We start from the raw sequence: 26,820 nt of genomic DNA, 5'->3' as shown, positions 1-26,820 counted from the left end.
GGTTGGAAGGGAGCTCTGGAGATCATCTAGTCCAACCCTTGCTCAAGCAGGGTCACCTAGAGCACGTTGCTCAGGATCACATCCAGGTGAGTTTTGAACATCTCCAGAGTGGGAGACTCCACGACCTCTCTGGGCAACCTGTTCCAGCGCTTCGTAAACCTCACAGTAAATTTTTTCCTCATACTCAAATGGAGTTTCCTGTGTTTCAGTTTGTGCTCGTTGCTTCTTGTCCTACAGCTGGTCACCACTGAAAAGAGTCTGGCCACATCCTCTTGACACCCTCCCTTCAGATATTTACATACAGTGATAAGATCCCTTCTCAGCCTTCTCTTCTCCAGGCTAAACAAGCTCAGCTCCCTCAGCCTTTCCTCATAAGAGACATGCTCCAGTCCCCTAACCATCTTTGTAGCCTTCTGCTGGGCTCTCTCCAGGAGCTCCAGGTCTCTCTCGTACTGGGGAGCCCAGCACTGGACACGGCACTCCAGATGTGGCCTCTCCAGGGCTGAGAAGAGGGGCAGGATCCCACCGGCCTTCTTGGCCCCAGGGGCCCTTTGCTGGCTCACGGTTAACCTGTTGTCCACCAGGACTCCCAGAAGCCAATAGACTAAACATTTACATGGAAAGACCAGCCTTTCCATCAGTTTAGCATTTTTCAGTTACAACAAACCCTGCTCAACCCTTGGCCAGGTAAATTAAGTTCTTCCTTCTGTAGACCTTTTATTTTTTTCCCCCCTTCTTGTTAATTATACACCCATGCATTTGTTTGCTCTCTAGTACAAATGTTTCAAGGCTGACCATTCTTTCTCTCCACTGGTTCGAACAACAGCAAGGCAAGGGCAGTACAAATGCCTTGTCCAAATGCAAACAACATTTTCTTTGCTGCTTTTCACTTCTTTCAATAAAAGAGCATTTATAACCTCCCCCAAATTCTGTATAATGCGCAGAATGTTCTTCCCAAACCGTAAGCTCAATTTCTTTACCCAGTTCTCTCTCAGCAGTCTCAAGTCTGCTTCAGAAATTATTGGTAATAACCCAGTCAACTGCCTGCCTTGTCTCGCTAACATCTATCACCAGACAAATGAAAAACAACCTGTGCAAAGGTTTATTCCTCAGCCAATGTATCTACAGACTTAATACACCTGTGGAGTTGAACACAACTTAATATCTGTGCTGTTAGGATCGGCAACACCCTGAGCAAATTCCAAGAGAGGAAAGAATTCCCTCTCACTGATTCAATGGCAGAGACTTTGAGACACTCACCAAACTAAGGTATTTTAACAAAGAAATTCTGTGTCATTCCCTGTCCAAAATCCAAATAAAGGTATCCGTGGGTCTAATGAGAAGGAGGTTTGGAGCAGCAGGTCTGCATGGTACCTTGCCTCCTGCAGCACACGCCGATGGCAGTGGAAGCCGACCATGGCAGGGAGTGAAGGTAGCCTTTCAGTGTGAAATGTCAGAATGACTTTTCATTGTCGGTCCAGAATGTCAAACATAAGTTCTGAAAATAAATCCATTTGCAATTCAGATGGTTGTGCTTTTATATTCTCTAACACAAAAAGTACTGCAGTTGTTCATGCTCAGATTTCTGCTCAAGTTTATTTCTGGGTTTATAGAAGAGGTGGGTTCTTTTTGCTGTTGTTGTTTTTTTCACATCTGCAACCCATTTGAACATATAACTAAGACTACAACTAAGACTACTTGAGCCATTCAAATGGATCCAGGAGCCGTGTTTGACCAAAGATGGCTGAAATCAATACTGCAGGCAGAGGAATGGAGATGATGCTTCTGACAACCGTGAGAGCATGGTTATGAAAGATTCAACTTTTAATTTGTAAATCTATCTTACAAATTACTCTTTTTTCTTTGGAACATATATGAAACATCAATCTGTAGTCATGTTTTCCAACTCAAAGCTACTGTAGAAAAAGAAAAGATGCTGAGAAATTATTATTACCAAAAAAAAAAAAAAAAAAGAAAGAACAATTTGCTATTTGGGTGGATATGTTAACCTGCCTTTAACTTGAAAACACCTTGTAACCTGGCAGGCTGTGTCCCAAAGCGGGGAAGCAAACACCACAACTGTGTCCTTTCAAGGTCCTTGCTTCATAGAACAATTTATCATTTAAATACAAAGGCAAAATACAAAAGCAGAACTACTCAACTGATAAGCATTGGCTTTAACAGCAAGGGGTTTTCCCGCTTGCCTTCACTGTAGGAAGGAGACAAACCCTGGCTTGCTTAGCCTCACGGGTCTTGCTCAGGTGCTCTCGGGCAGCTCCGACAGCCGCAGACCTCTCTGCACTGTTCCTTCGCTCCTTTATACACCAGGGTTTGGTTGCTTGGTTAAGGCAGAAACTGGATCGAATCCAAACACCATTCATGGACAACCAATTTTATCTATTGACCAGCAAAGGACAATTTTAAAAGGCGAGACTAAAGCTAAGCTCTTAGATCAATACAAAAGGTATTCTTCTGCAGGATCTATTTATAAATACATCTGTATCATGGCAAAGCAGTTACGCAATTTCTATTTCTCCAATATATTTTCACGTGCTGGTGATTATTTAATGAAAGGAGAATGATAAGAAGAATTATCGCCCACTGACTGCTTCTAGTTTAAGCTTGGGGAGGAGGGTGGCTAATCCTTCACTTTCACATTCTGTTCCTTCACTTAAGCAGGGCTTGGTCTGTAGTCTGTATCATGTTAAATGTATATATAGCTTGTGAGGTGGCCATCATGCTGGGATGAGCAAATCCAGCTTTGAAGTCTACACCTCTTCCTGTTTATAAATAGAGTCCTGAATGTTAAATATTGCATTGAAGCAGATGGTACCTTCCAAAGGAAGCCACTAAATAGCTTTAATTTTACTGTACCAATTATTGTTCAAGCAAGTAGAGAAGGCGTGCACATTTTTGTGGATGAACATGCAAATCAGGTCTCTCTCACACTTCCGACAAGTCCCTAACATTGCAAAATTTGTTTGCCATAGTATAATAGGGCCCCGGGCCCTGTTGGGAACAGCACAAACCCTTTAAGCCTCACACAGAGTCCAGACACACATGCACTCAGGTTATTGAGGCTGGGGACAGACCCAGGAGAAAGCTGTGCCCCTGGCCACGAAGGGACCGGTGAAGTGTTTTAATGGGGCACACCAAAGTTCATTCTGCAGCGTGGAGGCTTCTTGGTGGCTTCAGGCAGGACAGGCAGAGGGACGGAGAGCTGGTCACACTTCCAGCATCGCAGACTGTGAACGGGACAGGGAAGTCTGTAGGACCAAATTGCCACACACAGGAATCAGCCCCCTGAGGGCTGTGGATGGTGCTCGATCTCCAGTGAGTCCCTGCAAGCAAAGGTGACTGCTACCAGGTGTGCTGTGTAACAAAGCAAGACAGGGAGCAAGGGACGGGTATTTCTACATCAGTCAGGCTGGCTTCTAAGGAGCCAGGGAGCTGCTTCACTCGTCAAGAGAACTGGGGAAAACAATGTACCCTAACAAAAGTTTAACGCCATATACTGCAACAATCTTGGGCAGCTAAATTCCCTTCCTTTTCCTGGGAGAGTCTGCAGTATGATTATTATATTCTCACTCTGAGTTTGATGTATTCCACGTTTTCTCTTAGGAAATAACATTTTATTTATGCTGCTCCTTTCCCGTATATCCAAAAAATCTGGTTTGATGCACTCAGTTATGTTGAGAGTGGTTTCTGGCACCTTCTGCGCTGCAGGTACAATTTGTTCAGTGCTCTCTGCATTGTCCTCAGATATCGCTGGGCAACCCCGTGATGTTGTGGTACCTGTGTCTGTCACAGGTCTGGCTGACAACCCTAACCTCCCCCCAAAAGCAAAACTCTCATCCCAATACGCTGATGCATTTTTAACAAAAGAACAATTTTTGTTTGGAGTAAGCCATGCAGTAATTAGTTATTTTGAAGCATTTGAGATCCTTGTGGATGCTAATTAAATGCTTGTGAATATTAGCCTCCCCATAGTTATGGTGGCGTAATTATAACTCCATCTTTCACAGCAGAGCTCATTTGTGAAGCCCTTGCTTAAAAAGTTGCAGTCACCTCATCAGAAAACAGAAAGAATCCCATGAGATTTAGGTGACTAGCTACGATAACAAATAAAAATGCACGGAAAAAGACAGTGATTCACAAACAAACCACAGTTTTGTAGTGGGAATATCTGGATAAGCATTACAAATAGTGCAAAAAGAATCAGAGGACACTGAGACTAGGTCATGAATAACTGTTCGACCAAAATAGAACTAATTTATTATTTGGAAAGAACTGTTTGACCTGTAAACCACTGCACAAAGAGTAATAGTTACAGAAACCCTGTAAACTGAGAGATATTTTGGAGCTATAGTAGATGTGGGATGTGTAAAGATAAAAGTGCTTCTACTTCATCTGGAGGATACGCAATGCTCTGAAGCTGCACAGCGATGTGCTGATAGCAAAAGTCCTGCAGATCAGAGGTCTTGCTTCAAAGACTATGGAAAACCTTCAGCAGAGAACACAATTTTGGGAAGCTGCATTGCAAGTATTAAGGATTCGCATTTGCTTTGAGATTTATGACTTTCAGGGCAACAGTGAACACAACATTAAGTACACACAGCACCAAAAAGGAGTTACTCCTAGTTGTGTTGGGATCATACCAGTAGATGACTTGATGCCCTTCAGTTTGCCATAACAATCAGCGTCTAGATTTGCAGCAGCTGGTGTTCTCCATGAAACGAAGATGATCACGAAACTGAAGGTTTTGCCGTGTGCTTTCAGCTTGGATTTTACTTGCTTTATCAGAATTTTCATTCACTGGTTTGGGTTCTCACAGTAGATGCTTTTCTGTACTCTAACGATGGCTGCTCTGCCGACACAGCGCTGCTTCAAAGGGACTATTTCTGGCAGGAAGTTGGGAAAAGTCTTCAACTGTTTTTTTTTTAATTATTGTTTTAAAAAGCTTCTAACCTCAAAACTTTGACACGTTAATTAAAAATATTACTGATCATTGAACTACAACACTGCAGGTGTGCAGGCTGCATCTGAGCAACATGATGAGAGTGGGAGATTCCTTGTAGGGTGCAGAGGCAGAGATTATGCTGATTATAGTTCAAGGCAGAACCAAATCAATCCCTCTGTCACTTCTGGTCCTACTTAATTAGAACTACTTTTCTAATTACCATAGGAAGTCACATAGACAAGTAATAATGCAGAACTTACTCCAGCTGGCAAAGGTTCCCTCATAAGGAGTCTGCGCATTGACAACAAGGATTTATCATGACATAAATCTGGGGAAAACAATATCTAAAATGTAATTGCCAATCTGAAGCAAACGACCAAACAAATGACATGCTGTTCTACATCACAGCAGCACAGGCAATATTAAAGGTTTCGTTCACATGGCCACAGTGTCCCAAGTACCTTGTTACTTACAGAGACTGAGAGAAATTTGAGTCCCCTCTGAAATTCTGGGGGAAAAACAAGCGTCACCAACGCCGTACAACATGACCTTCACCTTTGAGCACTTAGAGAATTTACAACTGCGTTTGCAATCAGAATCTCTAAACTGCATAAAGGATTGTGCTGTGCTTAAACCCTTGCCTCCGGCCCCAATTAATCTATAGCGTATTGTTACTGACCACAGAACTGATTTTATTCTATGGCTTTCTAATACCGTGTCTTCAGACTTTCAGGCATGATACCAGCTACGATTCTGCTCTGCTCTGATCTATCGTCACGTTGTTGAAAGCGGTGAAATGCAGTGTGCATTTCTGTGTGCAGAAATGTGTGCAGTTGTGCACTACTGTGCACACTACTGTGTGCAGTTCTGGGCACCACAGTATAAAAAGGACATGAAACTGTTGGAGAGTGTACAGAAGAGGGCTACGAAGATGGTGAAAGGCCTGGTGAAAGGCCTGGAGGGGAAGACGTACGAGGAACGGCTGAGGTCACTGGGCCTGTTCAGCCTGGAGAAGAGGAGGCTGAGGGGAGACCTCATCACAGTCTACAACTTCCTCGTAAGGGGGTGTCGAGAGGCAGGAGACCTTTTCTCCATTAACACCAGTGACAGGACCCGCGGGAACGGGGTTAAGCTGAGGCAGGGGAAATTTAGGCTCGACATCAGGAGGGGGTTCTTCACAGAGAGGGTGGTTGCACACTGGAACAGGCTCCCCAGGGAACTGGTCACTGCACCGAGCCTGTCTGAATTTAAGAAGAGATTGGACTGTGCACTTAGTCACAAGGTCTGAACTTTTGGGTAGACCTGTGCGGTATCAAGAGTTGGACTTGATGATCCTTAAGGGTCCCTTCCAACTCAGGATATTCTATGATTCTATGATTCTATGATTCTATGAAATATAAGCATAAGCTTGGAGAAATTCAGTGGTGACATAAATGCAGTGAGATTTTGTATGCAGGGTGTATAAATTGGGCAGCCAATGCATTATAGTCACTTGTATCCATTTCATGCCTAATGGCCACACATACCTGATGCAACTACACAGATTTAGCATTTGCAGGGCTCGCGTTAAATCCCAAAGCTGAGGGAACTTGTTCCTGATAAATGTGTCCAGAGCTGCACTTGGAGCTTTGAAGAAGGTCAGCCACGTGTTTCATATTTAAGCATGCATAGTAACTAAAAATCAGCTTTCCAGGAAGTGAGTACTTAACGCATTTTCTGTCCAGCCTGCACCCAATATTTATCTCATACACAGTCAGTCAGCATTTATTTTGCTGTACCTCAATGAAGGAGCCTGGAGCAGGAGTCCTACAGGTGACAACAAGCTTCCCATCATTTTTCCTGCCATTGCTCACTCTAAAAACTACCTCTTGCCAAGCTATTATTAACTACCAAGTGATTCAGTTCATTTTCAGCAGGTTCCCTAAGCTGCAAACGGAGCTGTCCTTAAGACGTGGGGATGAACTTTCCACCCACTCTAGCAATGTAGCTGTAGCATTAGAAAATGTATCCATCACTAAGGGTTCACCACAAAAGGTAGAGAATGTCCTCAAGTCCTTCCTGGTTTAGAATTGACAAGGAAATGACTCCAGTTTATAGAACAACCTTAAAAATCCACAGAAAGTTTGGTGCTTGAGTCCATTTCTGGTGGCCCTTTTTAATCTGAGCCTGCTACTAAACGCAGCTCTTGCTCTATGAGAAGGCTTCGTCTGGAACTGCAGGTGTCCAGCAGTCCAGGTAAGAGTAACTTTGACAGGACAGCCACCCTGCCTCATCACAAGTGCCAATGCTTAGGCAAAATGAGAACCCATGTGCTGTTCTAAATACAAATCCCATTAGCTGGCAAAAGCCAAGAAAATGCCACAAAAATTAGTATTTTTACAGTTATGAATGGTTTATGTTATGGAAAATGGCAAAGTTCAGGAAAAAGGGACATAAAAGCAGTTAAATTTGATCAAAGTGTAAATCCCTCTAGCTCCGCTATGCACTCTTTGCCGGTGGCCATTAGCACTTACACAGGGAAGAAATGCAAGGATAGTTATGAAATTATCCATTCCTTGAAATACTCAGCCACCTTCCTAACTAGCTACTTAAGAACGAACACCCTGAGATGAAGACTACACCTGAAAAACACTTTTGCTAGCCACTGACCGACCTGTCCCCCATAGGAATGTTTAATCCTTTTTTTGGCACTCTCAGTGCTTTGCTTTCATGATACATTGAATTCACAAGATGCATCAATTCACTACGCATGAGCACCACAACTATCTCTTTTTGTCTGTTTTGAAATAGCTTGATAGTGTGAAGTGTAGAGCAAGCCTTGTACTGCAAGGACTAATGAGTAATCTCTGCCTACCTGCTTTCTCCAAACCATCTACAGTTTTAGAGACCTGTGTCATATCTCTGTTAGTCACCTCCTTTTCATAAAGAAGACAACCACGCTACAACAGTTAATGAGGCCAGGACTTTCCTTTTTTTTTCTTTTTTTTTCTTTTTTTTCTTTTTTTTTTCTGTCACATCAATGCATTTCCAACCAAAATAAAATTTCCAACAGAATAAAAATAATATCTGTAAACACAAGCAAGACTCCTGCCCTACCTTGTTTCATGCAAAATAAAGGGATGTATCTAATGCTTATGACACTTTTCCAGGTCAATCATAACTTGTGTAACATTAAATAACCTCAATACTCCTTTAGATATGGGAACAGTAGCTGTATGTGTCTCTCAGGGCTTAGAAAAGTCAAAGACTGTGTGTGGCTCACGTGTTAGACAGGTGTGCACCGTCTCGTTTTACAGCAGGGCAGTAATTATAGAAGTGTCAGTGGCCAAGGAATTCTTCATGCAGAGCATCTGAGTGCATTGGTCTGTCTGATGGGCTGTAGGCATCATCACATCAATGTGAGTCACATTGCATTTGGGAGAGGGGGGACTGCTAATTTTAGCACTTAAATTATTATAACAAAAGGAACAAGACTTCTGTACGATCTCTATATAGGTTTCTATACGTATTTCAAGAGAGACCGTAAAATACTGCTTCAAAGAACTCCACAACCCAGAGCTGCCTGACCACTTCTAGAGGCAGCAAATTTGCCACCACACCATGGGAAGGTGTCCATGAGGAGTTTCTTTGTCTTTAGGCCATTATAATCTGTCAGTATCAGAAGAGGGTCCAATAGCTTTAATTATCATCCTTTTCTAATAGCTTTTTGGTCATTCAGGAAGCGCGGGGAGGGAGGCAGGGCCACCAGGCAGGGCAGGGCAGGACAGCACAGCCTGCTCTTTGAACCCAGTGCAGCCAAAGGCAAGTAACGCCAGTTGAGCTGGGAGTATTTGGTCGAATCTTAAGAGATACTGAGGGTGGACTTCGCCTACATCGCCCTCTCCAACTTGTGATTGACTGATTTCCTTGTTTCTTGGAAGACAGATGAGTATTAGAAGTAATCACATAATAAGTGTCATATCAAGTCTTGTGCCCTTTCTTTTCACTGCCTTTTAAACAGTGTTAAACACTTTGGGACAATCTTGTGAGCCATTTCAAACTCTAAGGATGTGAATTCTGTGATCAGTTGAGATAAAAAATAAGGTCAGAAATGTCACGATTATGTACTTTCTCAACAAGTAATTTCATAGTAAACTAACATGATTTATTTGCATGTTCTTTTGACTATAAGTATAGTACGTTGCATAAGTGGAACAGCATCACTAATGACACTGGCATGCCTCACCAGTGTTCCAGAGTGTGCTGCAATGCCTCTGCTACTCCTTCAAGCCACTCAAGAACTTGATGCAAACATCCCGTTGAAAAAATAATACATAAATCAAAGGCTGACCTGACAAGAGCTGCACTTTGGCCCTGCTGATCAAACCTAGAATGGTACATTTTCAGTCAGGCATAACCAAAACATGACTACTAAAAGTATTTTATTTGGGTTTCTAATGTTATGTGCATAGATGCTTGGTTATGGATAGGAAGAGCTCAGGGGAGAGCTCCAGGGACCAGAGCCCTGCTGTATTTTTTCACGAAGACTTTGGCAGCTAAACACTGTGGAGAATCTGAGTGTGTACCACGGAAAAGAAGCACGAGTGAGTTGTCTGAGAGCGATGAGAGAAAAGACACTGGAAATTGTATCCCAGGATTTCAGCTAATGAATTGCTTTATTCTGGCTGTGCTTCCTGCTCAATCAATACATCGTGTCGTCAGGCTGGGGCTCGGACAGGACTTGGGTATGGTATTGATCCATCTTCGGCTGCTGCTTCGCTTTGCTGTAATCCAGCTGGGTAACTAAGGGAGTGACTGTTCAGTCAGATCTGTGTTGAATCTGGTCCCGCGCCAGAGGAAATCGAGCTAAACTTTCAAATAGCCAGTGGAGTTAATTATGAGGAAAAATAATTGTGCCAGGGAAATCAAAATGAAGTCCTTTTGACTTTGTGCGCAGTATTGTAAGCACCGGAATGAGAAATGCTGTGCATGTGCTGCATGGCCATTCACTGCCTTCTCTTCTGCCAGGGGCAAGTGTATTTCCTTGGGTTTTTGAAACTTAGCAACTTGTGAAGTACCTTACAGGTTCTGGGAATGCAAGACACAGTACGGAAGTGAAATACTGGCAGCTTAATTAGCTAGCAAGTTACAGGCTTTGGCTAATCACACCAGGAACAGGTTGTGCCCATGTAAACACTGAGACATGCTACTGTATCATTGGACCACCTACAATTTTTCTGTACACCTTCAATGTGCATTTACAGCTGTTTTACAACTGCATTCCCACTTATTTTACTCGAAATTAAACTGTTTCACTCTTTCATATGGTAGACTTGAACTCTGTAACTGGACTCTTCTTGCGTGCACGGAAGAGGTACATCAGGCCCATTTTATACGGAAAATGTGCGTTTCCAGTGAGTGCTAATGAAAGAAGAAATCATGTATGGTTTGGGCAGCGAGGCAGAAAAATTGTGTGGCTATTCCAGGGATATTACAACATAAATAGGCAATATACAATAGCAGTATAAGTGAGGTTATTTATAGATGCATATTATGCCATGAAAATATGCTGCGAGGAGACAGTAAGAAAACAATTCCCCAGTTCTACGTATTGGATCAAGTTGTTCATATTTTGTATTTTCAAAGGAAAGCTTTCCTCTCCCTTTTGGAGCACGTATTTACTGGATTTCCTTTTGGATTAATATGTACAGATCCTCATCTTTTAAATTCACTAGAAATAAATAAATGTATTAGGTTAGACAGCAATTTCTTCTGGGTAGAGTGCCTTCTGTTTCTACACCTGTTCTTCCTGGAGGATAGAGATTCTGAAACAAATCTGTAGAACAAAAGAAAGCCCATTCCAGATCCCAGGGCTGGTACAGCCCTAGTTTATATTTCTGCATTCCTTTTATTTTATTTTTTTTAACATTTATTCATAGAGCTGCTACTCTGATAACCTCTAATTTCACAGAGTGCAGTACCGCTAAATATGAACATTCAAAACATGAGAAAAAAGGTGCCTACCATCACAAGGTTCGCTTAAAAATATGAGTTCTTAAAGTACATTGGGTTTTTCTTTTCATATTCTTACACTCACAGCCTTTCGGATTTATATTTTTAAGATGTCTCTAGCAACCATAATGAGCAGAAACACTTTGTTTTTCTAAATGAAAAAAGAGACTTCCAGTTAATTATACAGGTACAGGAATCCAGAAGACTTGTGGTAGAAATGTAAGTTTTGGGGAAAACAAAACAAAACGAAACAAAACAAAACAAAACAAAAAACAAAAAAGGTGCATGTTATAATGACTGGTTTGTTTCTGAGAGCTGCAAAGCAGGGGACAAAGAACAAATAACTTCAAATATATATATATATGTAATAGGGCACAGAAGACTGATGATGAGAAATACATAAAACGTATCTTTTAATATTCTGAATTGTTGATTCATGTCAGTGATGACAGAGTTATTGATGGAATCTCCAGATTTTTGGCACTGCAAGCAGTGAGAAGTGTTTTCATAAGTTTTTGTCCTATTTTGCTAGATATTCTTCTTGGTATTCAAGGGAGCACGTCCAGCCTCTTTTCAATGCAAGCTGGATAAAGTATCCTCTTGTTTTTTTAGTGTGAATCTTTGTGAGAAGCAGCTGTACTTAGCTACCCAGAGATATTTTCATATCCTACAGGCAAGATGGCACATTAGTTCTGGTAGTGTTAGATGATCCTTGCTAAGAAAAGTTTCCTATGACAAATACAAATGAAAGCATGAACTTTTTTTAAAGATATGACACAATTCTTCATGTTGTAGAAATAGTTCTCTTCTGGATGAGTTTTTTGTTTTGTTGTTTTGGGTTTTTCTTCTGTGTGTTTGTTTGGTCCCAGACTATTTTTGTGCGAAGAAACCACAGAAGGCTATGTAAAATCTGTTGCATTCGTGGTGTCTGGTCTAAAAACATTTATCTAAAAATATCAGAGGATTATGGGTTACAGTAGGCAAGTTTCAGAGCTGCTTAAAGTTAAATAAACATTTTGCATTTGTTTTCTAAAATAACATAACAAACCAAACCATATCAACTTTCCCGAAGTTATAGCCAATTCAAACCAACCTTTATATACATCTGGAACTGTTCGTGCTGTAATTGTGAGGGGGTATATTTTGTGCAGGGCTGGGATCTGATTGCATTTAATTCCATGTAATTTTTAGACCCAGACACAGGGCTTTGGGTTGGAAAGTACTGGAGAACACCCGTGGGGATGGCCCAAGCAGCAGGGATGGAGGCAGCAGCTCGGCCATGAGAGCCCCCCCAGGCTGGCCATGAGGCGCCTGCACGAGCAGTGCACAGGGGTTTTATGCACATGGGCAGCTTTCATGGATTATTTTACTTCAAAGACCATCTTTGCACCATTCAAGAGAAAACTGATTATTAAAATCTACTTCTTGGCCACAGTGAGAATGTCGTCATAGGGAAACCAGAAACCTGAGTGCTTATGGGGTGACCAAGAACTGAAAGGATGAAAGGAAATTCTGAAATCCATAAGCCTGTAAGAAAAAACAATCTACTTGGGAGCTTTCAGGTTATTTACAATGACACTTTCCCAGACGTTTTGCCAATTCCTCTGGTAAAGGCCAGAGGATGATTTTTGTATCTTTTCTTTTCCAAATGGCTTTATTCTAGCAATTCTCTTGCCAGTTTCACCCATCCCCTCTCTCTCAGAAAGAGAAACAGAAACTTCAAAATTGCTTATACAGCCACAACCCTCCTGAATTATGAGTGGTATCTCTTTTTAATTAATCAAACCTGATCGGTTTGTTTGAATTAATTTCAGCTCCTGAGCACTACCCTCTTCGGAGACTGGCCCTATCCTCTGGTTTTTGTTCCAGTCTTATTCCCCAGACTGAGCGTTATTTACGTTCACTGCAGGGATGACACATCCTCTTGTGTCCCCACCAGGTTCCTAACTCTTATTCTCAGACTGTCACCTCACCCCAGTCTAACTGTAGAGGAGTACTAGACTTCCTATTTACCCTTTAAATACGTCAGACTGTTTTCGTGGCTTCTTCCCGAGCTAACGTTTTCCAAATATTGCTAAAATAAGTGTGCTTTTACAGAAAACGATAGAAGGGAAGTTAAAAGTAAGATGCCGGAACTTGTTTGAGACCACACACACACACACAGAGGCACATATATTTATATCCCTTGTTACGTACGCATGCATGTATGCTACAAAATGAGTATTTTGCTGTGTTATCTTTATATATTTTTATGTTTGTGAAGATATTGCACTGTGGGAGGCATAAAAAAGTAACTATGGCAAAAGGGATGGAGAAAAAAGGGTGAACCAACTAACAGACAAAAATAAACCAGCCAACAGAACCAAAAAATCTACTTTATTCCATCTTTTGTTTAGTTTCCCACTGCCTCCTTTCAAGGCACAGGTATGGGTCCGTTATCCTCATTAATAAATGTGTGAGGTTTACCTGCTATCAGCCACAGACTTTTCATCAGCACTACTATGCGCTTGTGCATGTGGGATGTGTGTTTAGGACTTGGTTTGACTCACGCTCCTTCAGCTGGGGCTGAAGCCAGCGGTGCGCCCCATGGCAAGCTCCCTGCACTGCAGGTGGGATGGAGGTCGGGGTCTGGCATGCCTGCCCCATGCCACCTGGTGTGGTGGGATCAAGCAGGGTGGCCCCAGCACTTTTTCTCCCCCCCTGCTTTCAAGCTCGATCTCTCGCATCAGCACAACACATCATTTGCTGCGATGCTGAGGCCTCAAAGCTCCAGCGGGTGCTTGGGTGCCCGGATGCATGTTTGTCATCAAGCATTTTGCTGGGAGGAGGAAAAGATGACCTTCCAGACCCTAGATAACTCTTTCTGTAAAGCATGCCAGAGTTAGGTCCTCCTGTGTGCGCGTCGCCTCCATTTGCCAAAGTCTACGGCTCACTGCCTCGTTTTACAAGCAGAGGGCATGGTGCTAAGGAACAGAGGCTCAGATGTTGAGAGCTTTCAGTTTACATGGAGGAGGGACATCTTCCAGCCAGAAACACAAAGCTTTGTAACTCTAACCTTGCTCTGTTAAAAAACACCAGCATTAATGGATACATAAAGAGGAGAACCTGGTGGGAGCAGAAGGTTTGCATAACCCCTTCATTTGGCATTCCTGCTGCTGCTACGGGATGCTAATCTCCAGTTCTGGTATTGACAGCTCCAGGAGGAGAGTGAAAATGATGCAAGGCACGTAGAGGAGAGCCATGAGAATGCTTAAAGGGTTGTGAAAAGTCCTGCATCAGTCCAAAAGTAAAAGTTTAGCCCATTTAGCTTACAATGGAAGAGAAGAAATTTATCCTCTCTCTGTGAGTATTTCCATAAGGAGCAAAAGGTCCCTGGGATTCGCAGACTGAGTGTGACTGTCTAAAAGGTGCAGATAGACCAGTCTAGATGGGGAACAAAGTGCTTTTTCTGTAAGCGAGGATGGCTAAGCACTGGAACAACTTGCCAAGGGCTGTGCTGAATTCTCCATGGTTGGCAGTTCTTGAAAAAGGAGCTGAGGCTTTCATAAAATCATGTTTCAGTGCTAACAGCAATTATTTTGGGGAAGTTCTAAGACTTTGTTTTTTAGAGGGAAGACAAACTGGAGTCTCAGTGACCACCTCTGATGTTGTCGTCTTTGGATCTTGGCATTTACTTTGAAGAAACAACCAGATCTTTGCATGACTGCTTGTTTAGATGCCTTCTGTGGATCAGGTCCTGGCTACTCACAGGTTTCCTGTCTTTGGATGGCACCTCAACATTTAAAGAGAGAAGCATCGCTATAGAGTTGTCTGGAGGTTTTTCATGGCAGCTATTTGGGTCAACATAGAGAATATGCCTGGGGTTTTGATTATTGGTCCCATTTTTGCTGAAGCATTTTGCAAAGGCTAAAAATACACATAGCATTGGTACATATAAGTCAATCTGGCTTACTAATTAAATAAAATGTTACATTTTACAAAATGCTTCTGCAAGCATCTGTATTTCAGTATATACAGATAAGACACAATGACTACAATGTCTTACCCTGTAAGATTACAAAGGCTGAAAAAACAGTGCAAAAGGATAGCAGACACACAGAGTCAAAAAGCAGCCCTCTTTTAGGCTTTCAGATTCCACTTTTCCTAAGGAAGAAATTTAATAATTTTCTGCACTGTTATGTAGAATGACCAGCCTAGCAATGGTAAGCTTTTTGTTATGTGATCACTTCCTAGAAGTGCTTAATGACTGATAAAATTACTTTTTGTAGCTTTTTAGGTCCGTGATTTCTATAGCAAGCCATTTGCAGATAGCAAACTCTCCAACTGAGTCCCATTTAGTAAAGCTGTATCTGAATACATATTTGAATCAAAGCGTACAGGCCACGTTTTAGTTTGTGCTATTAACCCATTTTCTATGAACGTTTGACATTTGAAGATTCAAGAATAGCTTCTTGTGGTCAGAAATGTTGGCGTAAAAAGCCAAACTGAGTGGGAGGAGGACTTCTTTCACCAGCCCCTCCTTTCTCCATAAGCCTAAGGGAGGACCCAGCAGAGTCCCCTGCAAACTCTTTCATGGGCGTACAACACCGAAAGCATCGCCCTGGAGTAGCCTTTGAATGCACGGGCCGTTGTTGTCCTCATTACGACACCAAGACACCGAGCATTTGAAGTCTCTTCCTCGCTGAAAGCTTTCTGAATTTTTTATGTGCACTGCTATAACCGTCTTTTTAATGAAAAGAAACCTCTTGATAAAAGGCAGGAAAGCCAAAAAGAAAGCAGCAGCAAGCACGGGCTTCGTTCAGTCACAGGAAACAGCTGGTAGCCAGCTTTTGTGAGAGCTGCCAGGAAAAGGTTGATTGCTGTACCTGGCAGCCAGGATCCCGTGCCTGACCTTGCCAGGCAGAGAGCACCGGGGCACGGGGGTTTCCAACAGGACGGGGCTGAAACTCAGCTGTAAAGCGATGATCCAAGCATACAAAGCGGCTCGGATTTGAGTGCTTCAGTTTGAGTTCGGAGGCAGATTAGAGCCCTGCTGGAGCCCAGTCTGAACTTCCAAAAAGTTGAAAGGCGTTTCGGTACGGTGTTCAATTTCTTTTCAACAGAGATCTAGCTATTCATCTTCCCCGTTACCTTACAAACTGTGTAGACTTCCACTCAAAAAGGGAACGGTGGAGGATCGTGTTATCCCTTATGGCTGGTGGGTACAAAAGAATCCACTGGACACCTGCAGGTATTAGAAAGGTCTTACTTACTGGAAAGCAAGCTGCAATTAACTCTTTTATGCTGGTCAGCAACTATTTAGTTTGCAGAGGGGTGACTTAAATGCTTTAAGCCTTTTCTCCTGGACACATTTGAATTTTCATGCCATTTTCAACCTAATACCTCTTTTCTGCATTCAGTGTTCCCTCATATTTCACTAACCAAAAAAAGCTTGACACACTTGGTTCAGCTGAATTGAGACTATTGTGAAAATCCACCCGAGCTGCCTCTGGAGTTCAAGACTGATTAGTTGTTCAGCTTGGCAAGTCAGATCCAACCCTTTCTGTGGCCAGCCAGAAATCGTTCCCAAAGAACAAAAGAGAGTGAAACACGGTCGTTCTGGTCGATCTGCTGCAATACCTGGTAGAGTAGGATCTTGCCAATGAAGTGGGCAGCAGAGATGTTGCCAAGAAATCTTCGCAGAGGAAATGTAAGTTAATTTTACATTACCCCAACCTTTTGCTGGGGACACAGAACATAACAGAATCCTACCGGTACAGAACAAGTCGCATTCCTTAAAGAGGGCAAATAGCTCAGTACCAAATTATCCCTCGGTCTTTACTTGCTCGCTTGTTAACCAAATTTTGCACAGATGCTTCTGTCCATCTGTATATATATCTCAGGACAAATGACCTTTGCAACAGGCTCAGATCATATACATGTGTACGTGAATCATCTCAGAGACGCGTCAGCCGCTATCGCTCGGGCCATGTCAGGAAGCATTGTACAACTTACACCCCTTGTATTGAATATCATCCTTAATGCAATTTTGTCCAAGGCTGAGGCACATGCAAGAAAGCATTCATTTGTGTCACCATGTCAGGCCACACAAGCTCTTCTCTTCAGGCAGAACTAATACCACATAATATATATTTATACTAAAATGCAGAGATCCCACCAACTATGCAGGATAAGTTGTATATACAGTCACGGGCAGGAATTTCATAAAATCGCAGCATGTACTGCCATCTGTTAAGATTTACCCATGGTTTCCACTGGCAGTCAACCTTGATTTTCAGAAATATAACTTTCTAGGCAGAAATTGCAGTTTCTAAGGTCAGGACTGAGTAAATTTGAACTTGCTAAAATTAAAATTCATTTGCTAAAGAAATAAAGACTCAATCAGATGCTAAATAAAAAAAATGGAAAAAAAGCTTTAAAAATAACTAAAGTAGGTTACTTTGATTTAAAGAATAAATCATTCTGTTTATATGAACAGATAAATGTCAAGTTTTCATTTCTCTAGTAATCTTGTCTCTGCATGCAAATCAGTAGCAACTGCAATTACTAAAACCTTCGTGTCCAAAGTCTGACACTCTTCTCATCTCTAAACAGGACTTCTCAGTGTTGGTGCAATTCTGAACCAGACACTGATGCACAAAATGACCAACATACTTGCTTAACATCGAGGGAAATTTAAATTCTTGAAAGGAAAAAGAAAAACCACAGATACATATCACAGAAAATCTTATATTACCAGGACTATATACATAAATAACTAAATGAGGAAGATCATTTCCCCTCATGCTGTATGAACAAGGAAGATTATTCCCCTTCATTCCCAACATCATATATAACATACACATACTGTCCAGAGTCTTGGAATCAAGACAGAGAAAACAAACATAAAACCCCAAGCCAAGCCTACCCAGCAGAGCTTATTAAAACAACCTCTGGCTTCTGAATGAGGACTTTTGTTTGTTTGTTTATTTCAATAATTATCTTTCTTCTGGAATTCAGCTTCATAGCCCTTCTTTGAAGCCATTTTCTTTCTCCTACCAAAAAGAGAGAATGCTTCTTTTTAGCAAAAGATTTGTGATAAGAAGTGAGTGAAATATGTCCTTCCCCAAAAGAGGAAAAACAAATACTTTAATATTTTCTTCATCCAGAATCCATAGATTTATTTAGGAGAGCCACTTCTGACTCATTAGAAGTCAAAACTAGAATAGAATGAAGAGAAATACTAATTTAGCTGTTAGAGATTAATTTCTAATGCTATCAACAAACTTTTCAAAGGAAGGTTAATTGAATCATTGCTTATGATCCTCAGAGCAGTCGTATCTGGAACAACTGATTTGGCTACAGAGATGGATCTAACAAGGAAGACAAATTCCTCTAATCTAATTACTGAGGGGTAAAATAGAAGAAAACACTGGTAAATGTTTCGATATTCTTTCTACTGTAGTCTTTTTTTGTCAAGGACCAAAGGGCAGTGTAAATTATCCTAGTCACGTGCTTCCTGTTAGAATTTCGTGTAGGACTCAGGAAAATAATGTGATTATGAGAATTTTTAGAAGAATGAACTCTAAGACTCCTAGAAATTTCCTATCATTTGCTTCTGTGTGACAAAGATTTGGGCTGCTTTATCTAAGTTTCCAGTTTTTGGTGCCCGGTCTCGGTCACACAAAACACAAGGAATACCCAAAACAAGTAAGTCACAAACTCACGCTGAAAATTATTCACTTAAGCTGCTTGCATAGCATGGACAAATACTTCAAAAGTAGTCAGGAACAATTTGCAAACAATTTGCCTCTCTAAATGGTGTTTTTGCTTTTAACAAATTATCTACAATGTACATAGATCAACTAGTGTTGTCAATTATGTATGCTTTTCAGAAGCCTTAAAAAAACCTGCAAAACTGACTTTTCCAAAAGGGAATCATAAGTTAGTGTGTGTACAGTCTAAGACCATATATTTTAATAAAAGCTAAAAATAAGATTGCAAAAAACAACGAAAATGAATTAGAATACACAGCCTCCCTGCTTTTATATTTTTCCTGCTGTGTGCAGGATCAACGTTTGCAGTGAAATTGGAATCCTTGCACATTTAGTTGAAAACCAACTTCATGATTTCACAGGAAACCGTACTTCCAAAAATAATGAAAGCCTATGAAGTCGAAGATCCTTAACAATTTTTTGTCTCGTAAATACGGTAAAATGGTACCTGAGGTGTTGTTGGACTCATTCCAAGGACTAAAAAGTGGAAGGCTTTCTGCTGACCGCAGTAAGCTGAGCACATCTAGGACTTCATGGAGTACTTATGAATTGTGGTGCTTAAAAAACTCGTACCAGTCCTTCTTGCAAAATAAGGAAAGGTTTGAAGGAGAGACAAGGGAATCTGAAACAAACAAACAAAAAAAAACCTTTTTATGTATAGTATGGTCCACAGGGTTGCATCTGATGGCATGGAGACAGTATTTGGTGCAGAGTCTTTGCTGAATCTCTTCTAAAACTGTTCTTGGACCAGAAAGAAACAAATCAAATCGGGACAGGCTTCTGATACTGAGTTGGAAAACATGAACGTGAACTGGATTGACTAAAGATGCTTCTGCATGGGAAATCCCAGCTGAGAAGAGCAGTGGGTCTTCTGTACACATGTTCTCATATAAACACACTGATGAAAACATTAACACAGCCTCTCAGGTGGAGGAAAGGTGAATTATTCAGGGTTTGTTCAGTATAGGCCAGGCTGAGAAGGACAATTACTCAGAAAGTAATGGTAGGGCTCCAAGGATGGTATGAACGCTGAGATGCTGGTTAAAGTAATTACAAATTTCAAGTATATTTTCAGAAGTTGGCTTCCTCTTTTTTTTTGTTGTTGTCAATCTATTCATATTGTATCTGTGCTATCAGGTTTTATTATTTTTGTCTACCTACTCCTACAAAGTTTTCTCAGGTTTCTTGGGTAAAACAGGATGGAAAATGAGCTCCAAAGTGTATGACCCTGTTGTTGTTTTTGTTTGTTTGTTTGTTTTTTCCCCAGTGGATAGAAAACCAGGATATGAATTGGCAATACTGAAGAGTTGTCCCAGTTGTTTTACTGATGGGAGTATTGCTTGCTTCTGAAAGAATATGCTTTGTTATTGCAGAAAATATGGGACAAAGTAAAAGAGGAGAGGAACCATTAAGCTGAGTACTAGTTCTAGACTACAGTAGCTTGATAAAGAGATTCTAAAAATAAAAGTTTGTATTATAAGCACATACACATGTATATACCACAGTGTTCTTTCATTTGATGACTTTCTTTGCTCTATCTGAAATAGCATATGAAAATTACAAGTCACAGACTTTCTTCCACGGAGTATGCAGGCAGAAGCTTACAAAATAAGGAAGCAGCAGCTGGGGTAGTACAGAAGGCGGCCACAGCACTGTGATTTTTGTGTAAGAGTCCAGGGAGTTGTTGACTTGGGACATGACTGTACTATCTCACTTAGCACTGCTGAAGGACCATTTTCAGGGGAAGCTCTAACAAATCTGCACTCCCAAGAAGCTTTCCAACTTCGAGGTACTTACTAATGCTAAGAGGATGTCACTGCTCTGCTCATGTATAATCCAGGGTGGATGCGAGTAGGTTTGTACTACGGCCTTCTCTTACCGAGAGTCGCTTCTTCCCACAGAACAGCTGCTCATATAACCCTTGATGGCTATCAGGATGGCATAACTAGGCTTCAGAAATTTGAAAGCTCTTCATTAATGCTTCTGTCTAGCCATGGAAATACACTCTTTAAAGCAGGGTGGGGAAATACTTTCCTTTATGAGAACCAAACAGGATTTTCAAGTACCTTTCTACAGACCAACCGTAGGGCTACCTCTCAGCTGTATTTCCCCATTCCTTGCAGTCCAGCCTCCCAGCGGTCTTGCACGGCCCACAGCCCTGCTGTGCCCCCTCGCTCCATCCTCCTGTCCTCACAGGTGTGCAGAGATAAGCAGCGAAGCTGCTGAAGGGACCAGGAAACGAGACTTATTAGGTGCGGCTGAGGGAACCAGGGTTGTTTAGTCTGGACAAGAGGAGGCTGAGGGGAGACCTCATTGCCCCCTACAACTACCTGAGAGGAGGTTGCTGCAAGGAGGTCGTCTGTTTCTTTTCTCAGGTGACAAGTGAGAGGACATGAGGCAACAACCTCAAGTTGCACCAGCGGAGGTTTAGATTGGATAGCAGGAAGGACTTCTTCATGGAGAGGGTGGTCAAGCCTTGAAACGGGCTGTCCAGGGAAGTGGTGGAGTACACAACCCTGGAGGTACTTAAAAGAGATGAGGGTGTGGCTCTGAGGGACATGGTTTAGTGATGGGACACAGTAGGTCAGGCTGATGGTTGGACTTTATGAACTGGAAGGTCTTTTCCAACCCAAGCGATTCTGTAAATCCAGCTAGCACACAGCACTGGCTCATACTCCCCATCAGCACGCTGCCTGGGTGTTACCGTTGCACCAGGATCCTTCCACATCTCACAACAACAAGCAGACCCATCCCACCACCACCACCACCACACCACCACTGTTGATAGTACTGTTATATTCTCCATGCTCAGTGCAGTACTCCAGCCCTTTTTTTTTTTCTTTTTCTTTTTTTTTTTTTTTGCCATTTTCAATCTGAGTTTCACAACAGAATAGAGAATCAGGCCAGGCATAACCGATGCATGAAAACTTGTATGTCTTCCAACATGGCTGATCAAACCAAGTCCATAACAATTCCAAACAGCAGAAGGTACCGTTAAACTATCTATTAGATGTTTATAGTATGTACAGATGTTAGCAACATCTGGAATTATGTACTCTTAATTGTGAGATAATTCCTGTTAAACAAACACTGAATACAGTTGTGATATATTGTCCCTCTAAGCCTACTTGTAAGGAGAGTATGGACATCTGTTTGAATAAATCTCACTTTCCTCCTGACCTTTTCTCTACCGCAAGAGAAGTTAAGCCTGTTGGATGTTAATGTCTCTCGAACATGAACTCAGTTTATCGGAGGCAGAAGTAAATTTGGTGTTACAGAGATTATGTTTAGCTTTGCAATTCTGGTATTAATTCATTCTTACATCTAATCACAGGGTGACAGTTTTATTTTCTGATGAGGCTTGATCTCTTTTAAGCATATACAGTTACTTTATGAGTTGTTGCCTGAAGCTAAACTGTTGCCTTGGTAGCGAAAGATGAAGTACAGATGCCCTCTAGGCCAGAAAAACTAAAACTCTTAGTGCAGCATCCTGTGCACTTAAGTTTTGCTGTTAAATGTTAACACATACAGTTCAAAGCAGAGAATAACAATCACTGACCTCCCCATTCAAGCGTTCAGTTTTAACATCTACGCCTCAAAAAGATCCAAGCTGCTAGCAGAAAGCTTAATGTGAAAAACAGAGTATATGAAATAAACATGAAAGACGAGATCAAATACAAACAAAATAAAAGTGCAACACACATCATGGTGGTGTTTCTGAGTATTTATAGTTCAAAGGAGACTAAAACACACAGCTTCTGTACCTGTGGCAAAGGATGTTTTCTGTTAGTGACCTCTGCGAACACTCTGTGAACACCGATACGCGCTGTGCCGTATCCCCACATGGTGATGGAGAGCCCCATCCTTGGTGGTCTTGATTAATGCACAGTATTCAGAGGCTCTATTTGCTGTTACACTAAAGCACACAGCAAAGCAACTGGTGGCAATCGTAAGCCATAACTAACGGCTGCAGTATGTATCAGCCTGCTCTCCATATAGCCACACTCTTGTGGACAGAAAACAAAACAAGTGAAGTTATTGTGGTCAAGCTTTATTGCACCACTTCTCTATCTGGGGAGCTCACTGAGGTAGATTGAGAGGTATTACACTGCTTACCATCAGGCACAGAACGCTTTCGGCCTCTGATATTTCTCTCCCTTTCTATGTCTCTCCCAAGACTCTGTCTACAGTCAGTGGAGAGAGATGATCCTCCACAAGGTGAAACTGAACCTAAATTAAAAAAATGCAAAGAGGACTCGTCCCATGCTGGCTTTGCAAAGCACTAGTTAAGGGATACGCTTGACAGCCTCCAGGCAGAACATGTCATGTATCTATCTTGACTCTGGTCCTCGATGCAGAAATCTTTTCAAAGTTTTCTTCTGTGGGCTAATGAGGTCAAAATCTTTGGCTGGAGAGATGGGGATATTTCAGGGACGCCAGTTGCCTCGCACTTTACCAACATGTAACGCATCACATACACTGGCCCTTGGCATCAGTGTGAAATCCAAATCAGCACATGGCAGAGGACATAGCCCTTTTCGACTTTTGGACACTAGCCCTGGATATTTCTTTGCACCATGTCACCAAAGAGCAAAACTCCACGGTGTAGTAAGAGAGAGCATTTCCTAGTGTGTGGCCTGTATGTATGCCATCAGAGGTGTTACTGAACTGCAAACAACAAAAGCAATGCATTTATACACAGACTATCACAGCCTTCCCGTTTGTACCAGTTGTGCCTCAGCTATTTTGTTCTTATTATTGGATCTCAGCAAATTAAATAGTTGTCCTCATGTATGTATAGAGAACTGCATTCATGTATGCTCAGTTCATCTTTGCGTCTTAGACCAAATACACCGTGACCCAAATACACAAATTTACACCAGCTTTTGTAGAGATCACAGTATGATACACAACCCTAGAAAGCATTCACTCAATATATAAGAAAGATTTTCATTTAATCTACATTTGGAGGGAAAGAAGGGAGAGACACAGTGTGCCTCTTCCATACACTAAATTAAATTGCTGTTCATTGACTCAGGTTACCCTGGGCACGGCACATTCTAATGAAGCCTTATTAAATTCAGAGAAGGTTGCTACAGTGAAGTCAGGGGTAAATGAAGCAGAGTTCAGATGCTACGCTGCACATATGTATTTCAGGTGCTGTCTTTGATGAATGACATGTAATGGAAACAATGCTTAGCTTGCTCTGAGACAGCATCTTAAAAAACTCTTCTGCTGTCTAATTACGGTAGCTCAAAGATATTTAAGCTAGAAAGGTCATTAACATTTTAAGCATACTTTACACCACAACTACTGCATATTTCCTGACATTCCTAACAACCTACTGCTCTTGGGAAAGTGATGGCTCAGGGGTTTGCTAATGAGTGAGAGACCCTTCGCTGCTTGATCACTGGTCTGAATTCTGTTTAATCTGGAAAAGGCGAAGAACTGTCAGTGACTGTTGGTGTTTATGAATTAATTTGATAACTAGTCTTGGTTCAGACTGCAGCAGGAAAATGTCCCAATTTAAAAACCTTTTCTTACCTTCTTTGCTCCCTTATTCATGACAATCTCTGATGTGCCTGGACCAGGAAGACACAGAAAACTACAGACTCCTCTAAGAGACTGCACAGACAAAACACCAGTGGTCATAAAGCTACATCACGGCTTTGTAAGGTGCCCATGTAGCTCACGGGGTATTCAAGGGATGCAGTACAGACCTACAGACTCTAGGTCAGATTACAAACTCTTCTTTCTTCCCAGGGATACTACTGTGTGCAGGGAAGAGAAGTTCTCCTGTACGAATTTGAGTAAGAATATGGGATTTGCTGTAAGGACTGCACTGGTTGTTTCAGGAAAACATGATGGCATTTCCCCCTCATTACCTCATTTATTTGGAATGAAGGTTTTTCCCAGCATCCTCTATAACAAGTTTTTGGTAGGGTGGGTTATAAAATCTGTTTTCTCATAATAAGGGTGTGCTGTGATGACCCAGACTAGAGACAAGCCCAGATTTCCATCCATTCCACATGCCACGGTTCCCACCTAGTTCGAATGAAGGTGCCGAGTCGTGGAGAGACGAATGAACGCTCAAGTCTTATCCCGATAGGCAGCTGGGATGTGGCTATGTGGGATACACCACCTATATGTATATGGTCTCCAAAAATGTAGCGCACGTGGGGTTTTTTGAGTTATTTTCTGATAACCAGGTAGAATTTTAAGTATAGAAGGAAATCCTGACTCCACTGGAGACTATGTTGAATGTCCCATTGACTTAAACAAGGATAGTACGTTAATTTGGTAACAGCACAGTTTAGCATCTCACTTTTCTATAAGTTCTTCTGATTCGTCTCTGATCTACAAGGAGGCCACAGTTTACACCACCCACAGCTCTGCAGTCCCCAGATCAAAATATTTTGCTTCTGTTTTCTGACATTATCTTACTGTAGTTAAGTCTAGCAGCTGCCTGCTCAGAGAGACAGAATGGGAATAAGTGTGATAGAATGCAAAACATTGCTAAGTCTATATGACAACTTTGGTGATATTTACTGCTTCTCACCTTTTCTCAATTACAGGATCAGTTGAGAGAATCATTCCTCACCTAATTTTCCTGGCCTTTCATTTGCCATATGCAATTGGTTACAAAAATCAACTCAGTGTTATCTGTAGCCCAACATCAAGACTAATTCCAGAGGGATCGGTTCTGAGGTTGGTATTAATGAGTAGTTTTAATTAATTTGGTTCAGGATGGAGACTGTATTGAACAAACTTAAGATGCTATAAGCCACGAACAGATAACACATGATTTAAGGAGCAGATTAAAGTCTATCACAGAGGGAACCAGACACAATCGGTAGGACAAGTAATGGGTAGTAGCTGACATCACAACAGGGGATGGAGATGCCTGCTCAGTGGCACCAATTCCTTGGGTATAGTTCATGAGAAAACAGAGAAAGTCAGGTGTGTTTATAGTCTTCCTGGTGTCTAAAAATGTCTAGACTGTCTAATTAGCTAGATGCTGGTATTATGTCTGTACAAGAGTAAAGAATGTCTAAACAGGGCATGGACTTCAGCACTAGATCATGACCACATATACACAGTTCAATAGCTAGCATGCTGCCTTGTGCAATCTGGTCCACACCAATGAGTGCTCCCCCAGACTATGCCACTGTATGGAGGAGCAGTAGCACAAGATCCATTTTCTGTAAGTAGCAAGGACAGATTATACCAGAAGGAGACCTTAGTCACACAACTATGAGCTCTCATATGCCTCTGCCAGAGAACAGCCCCTGGCATTAACATGTTTATCAGCATAAAGAGATTCAGGCCATACATTTGCATTGTGACATGCCTTTGTACAAAAACCACACAGGACAATAATCTTCCACTGCCCGTCTTTTTAAAATAAAGAGGATGTTGTGTCTTGGAAGGAGGGCCAGATAATGTACAGAAATAATAATGACAAACAAGCTGATTTTTGTTAGTTCAGACTATATAGACAACAGCCTCACTACTACCATACTATATAGAAAGTAACTTCGCTATGCGTGTCATGAGAACAGTAGAAACCAGGTCTGCAGAAACTAACTAGTGTATGAAGCACTGTGGATGTTCCCCCAGCCAGGAAACATTATCCCAGACATAGGTATCTTTTCATATTTAATGATTCCTTAAGAGCAATTATTTGTAGCTTCAACAGTAATGATAGAGCTGTCCCTGCTAGATATTCAAACAATACTTTGCTGAAGCCTTAACCAGAAAGACCAAATCCCTTGGGTATGTATGTCAGCCCCAGTCATCCCTAGGCAGATGTGAAGCACCGCAGTGAAAAGTGTGGGCAGCCCCAGGTTTAGCTACAAGGTGGCCAGGATCTGGCACTCGGTGTGTTATCCCCAGCTGGGGATCAAGCCTCCTACCTGCCCGCCTCATGTCCACAAAGCTGGGCTGCCGACCTTCCTGTCCAAGCTGGTGACCTTCAGGTCTCTCTGCAGGCTGAGCTGTTTTGCTTGCTCTCTGGAGGAGAAGATATGAAATTTATTTTGAGATTTTGGGAGAGATTCTGGTTGTAAGACATGCGTTATATGGGGGACAGAGCTACTTTTTTAGTGCATAATA

General features: G+C 41.8%; 1 protein-coding gene across 4 annotated transcripts in view; it reads right to left on the bottom strand.

The window, feature by feature from the left end:
- The window catches only part of PPP3CA (protein phosphatase 3 catalytic subunit alpha), a 287,540-nt gene that overhangs the window by 214,958 nt on the left and 45,762 nt on the right, over window positions 1–26,820 (bottom strand). For all 4 annotated transcript variants that reach the window (XM_080590673.1, XM_080590674.1, XM_080590677.1 and 1 more), the window contains one exon: window positions 26,622–26,718. In XM_080590673.1, the coding sequence (XP_080446799.1) occupies window positions 26,622–26,718 (97 nt within the window). The remainder of the gene's footprint in view (window positions 1–26,621; window positions 26,719–26,820) is intronic.

The sequence above is a fragment of the Anser brachyrhynchus genome, assembly GCF_964034855.1.
Source record: "Anser brachyrhynchus genome assembly, chromosome: 4".
NCBI classification, from domain to species: Eukaryota; Metazoa; Chordata; class Aves; order Anseriformes; family Anatidae; genus Anser; species Anser brachyrhynchus.
This window is presented reverse-complemented; position numbering and strand designations above follow the sequence as displayed.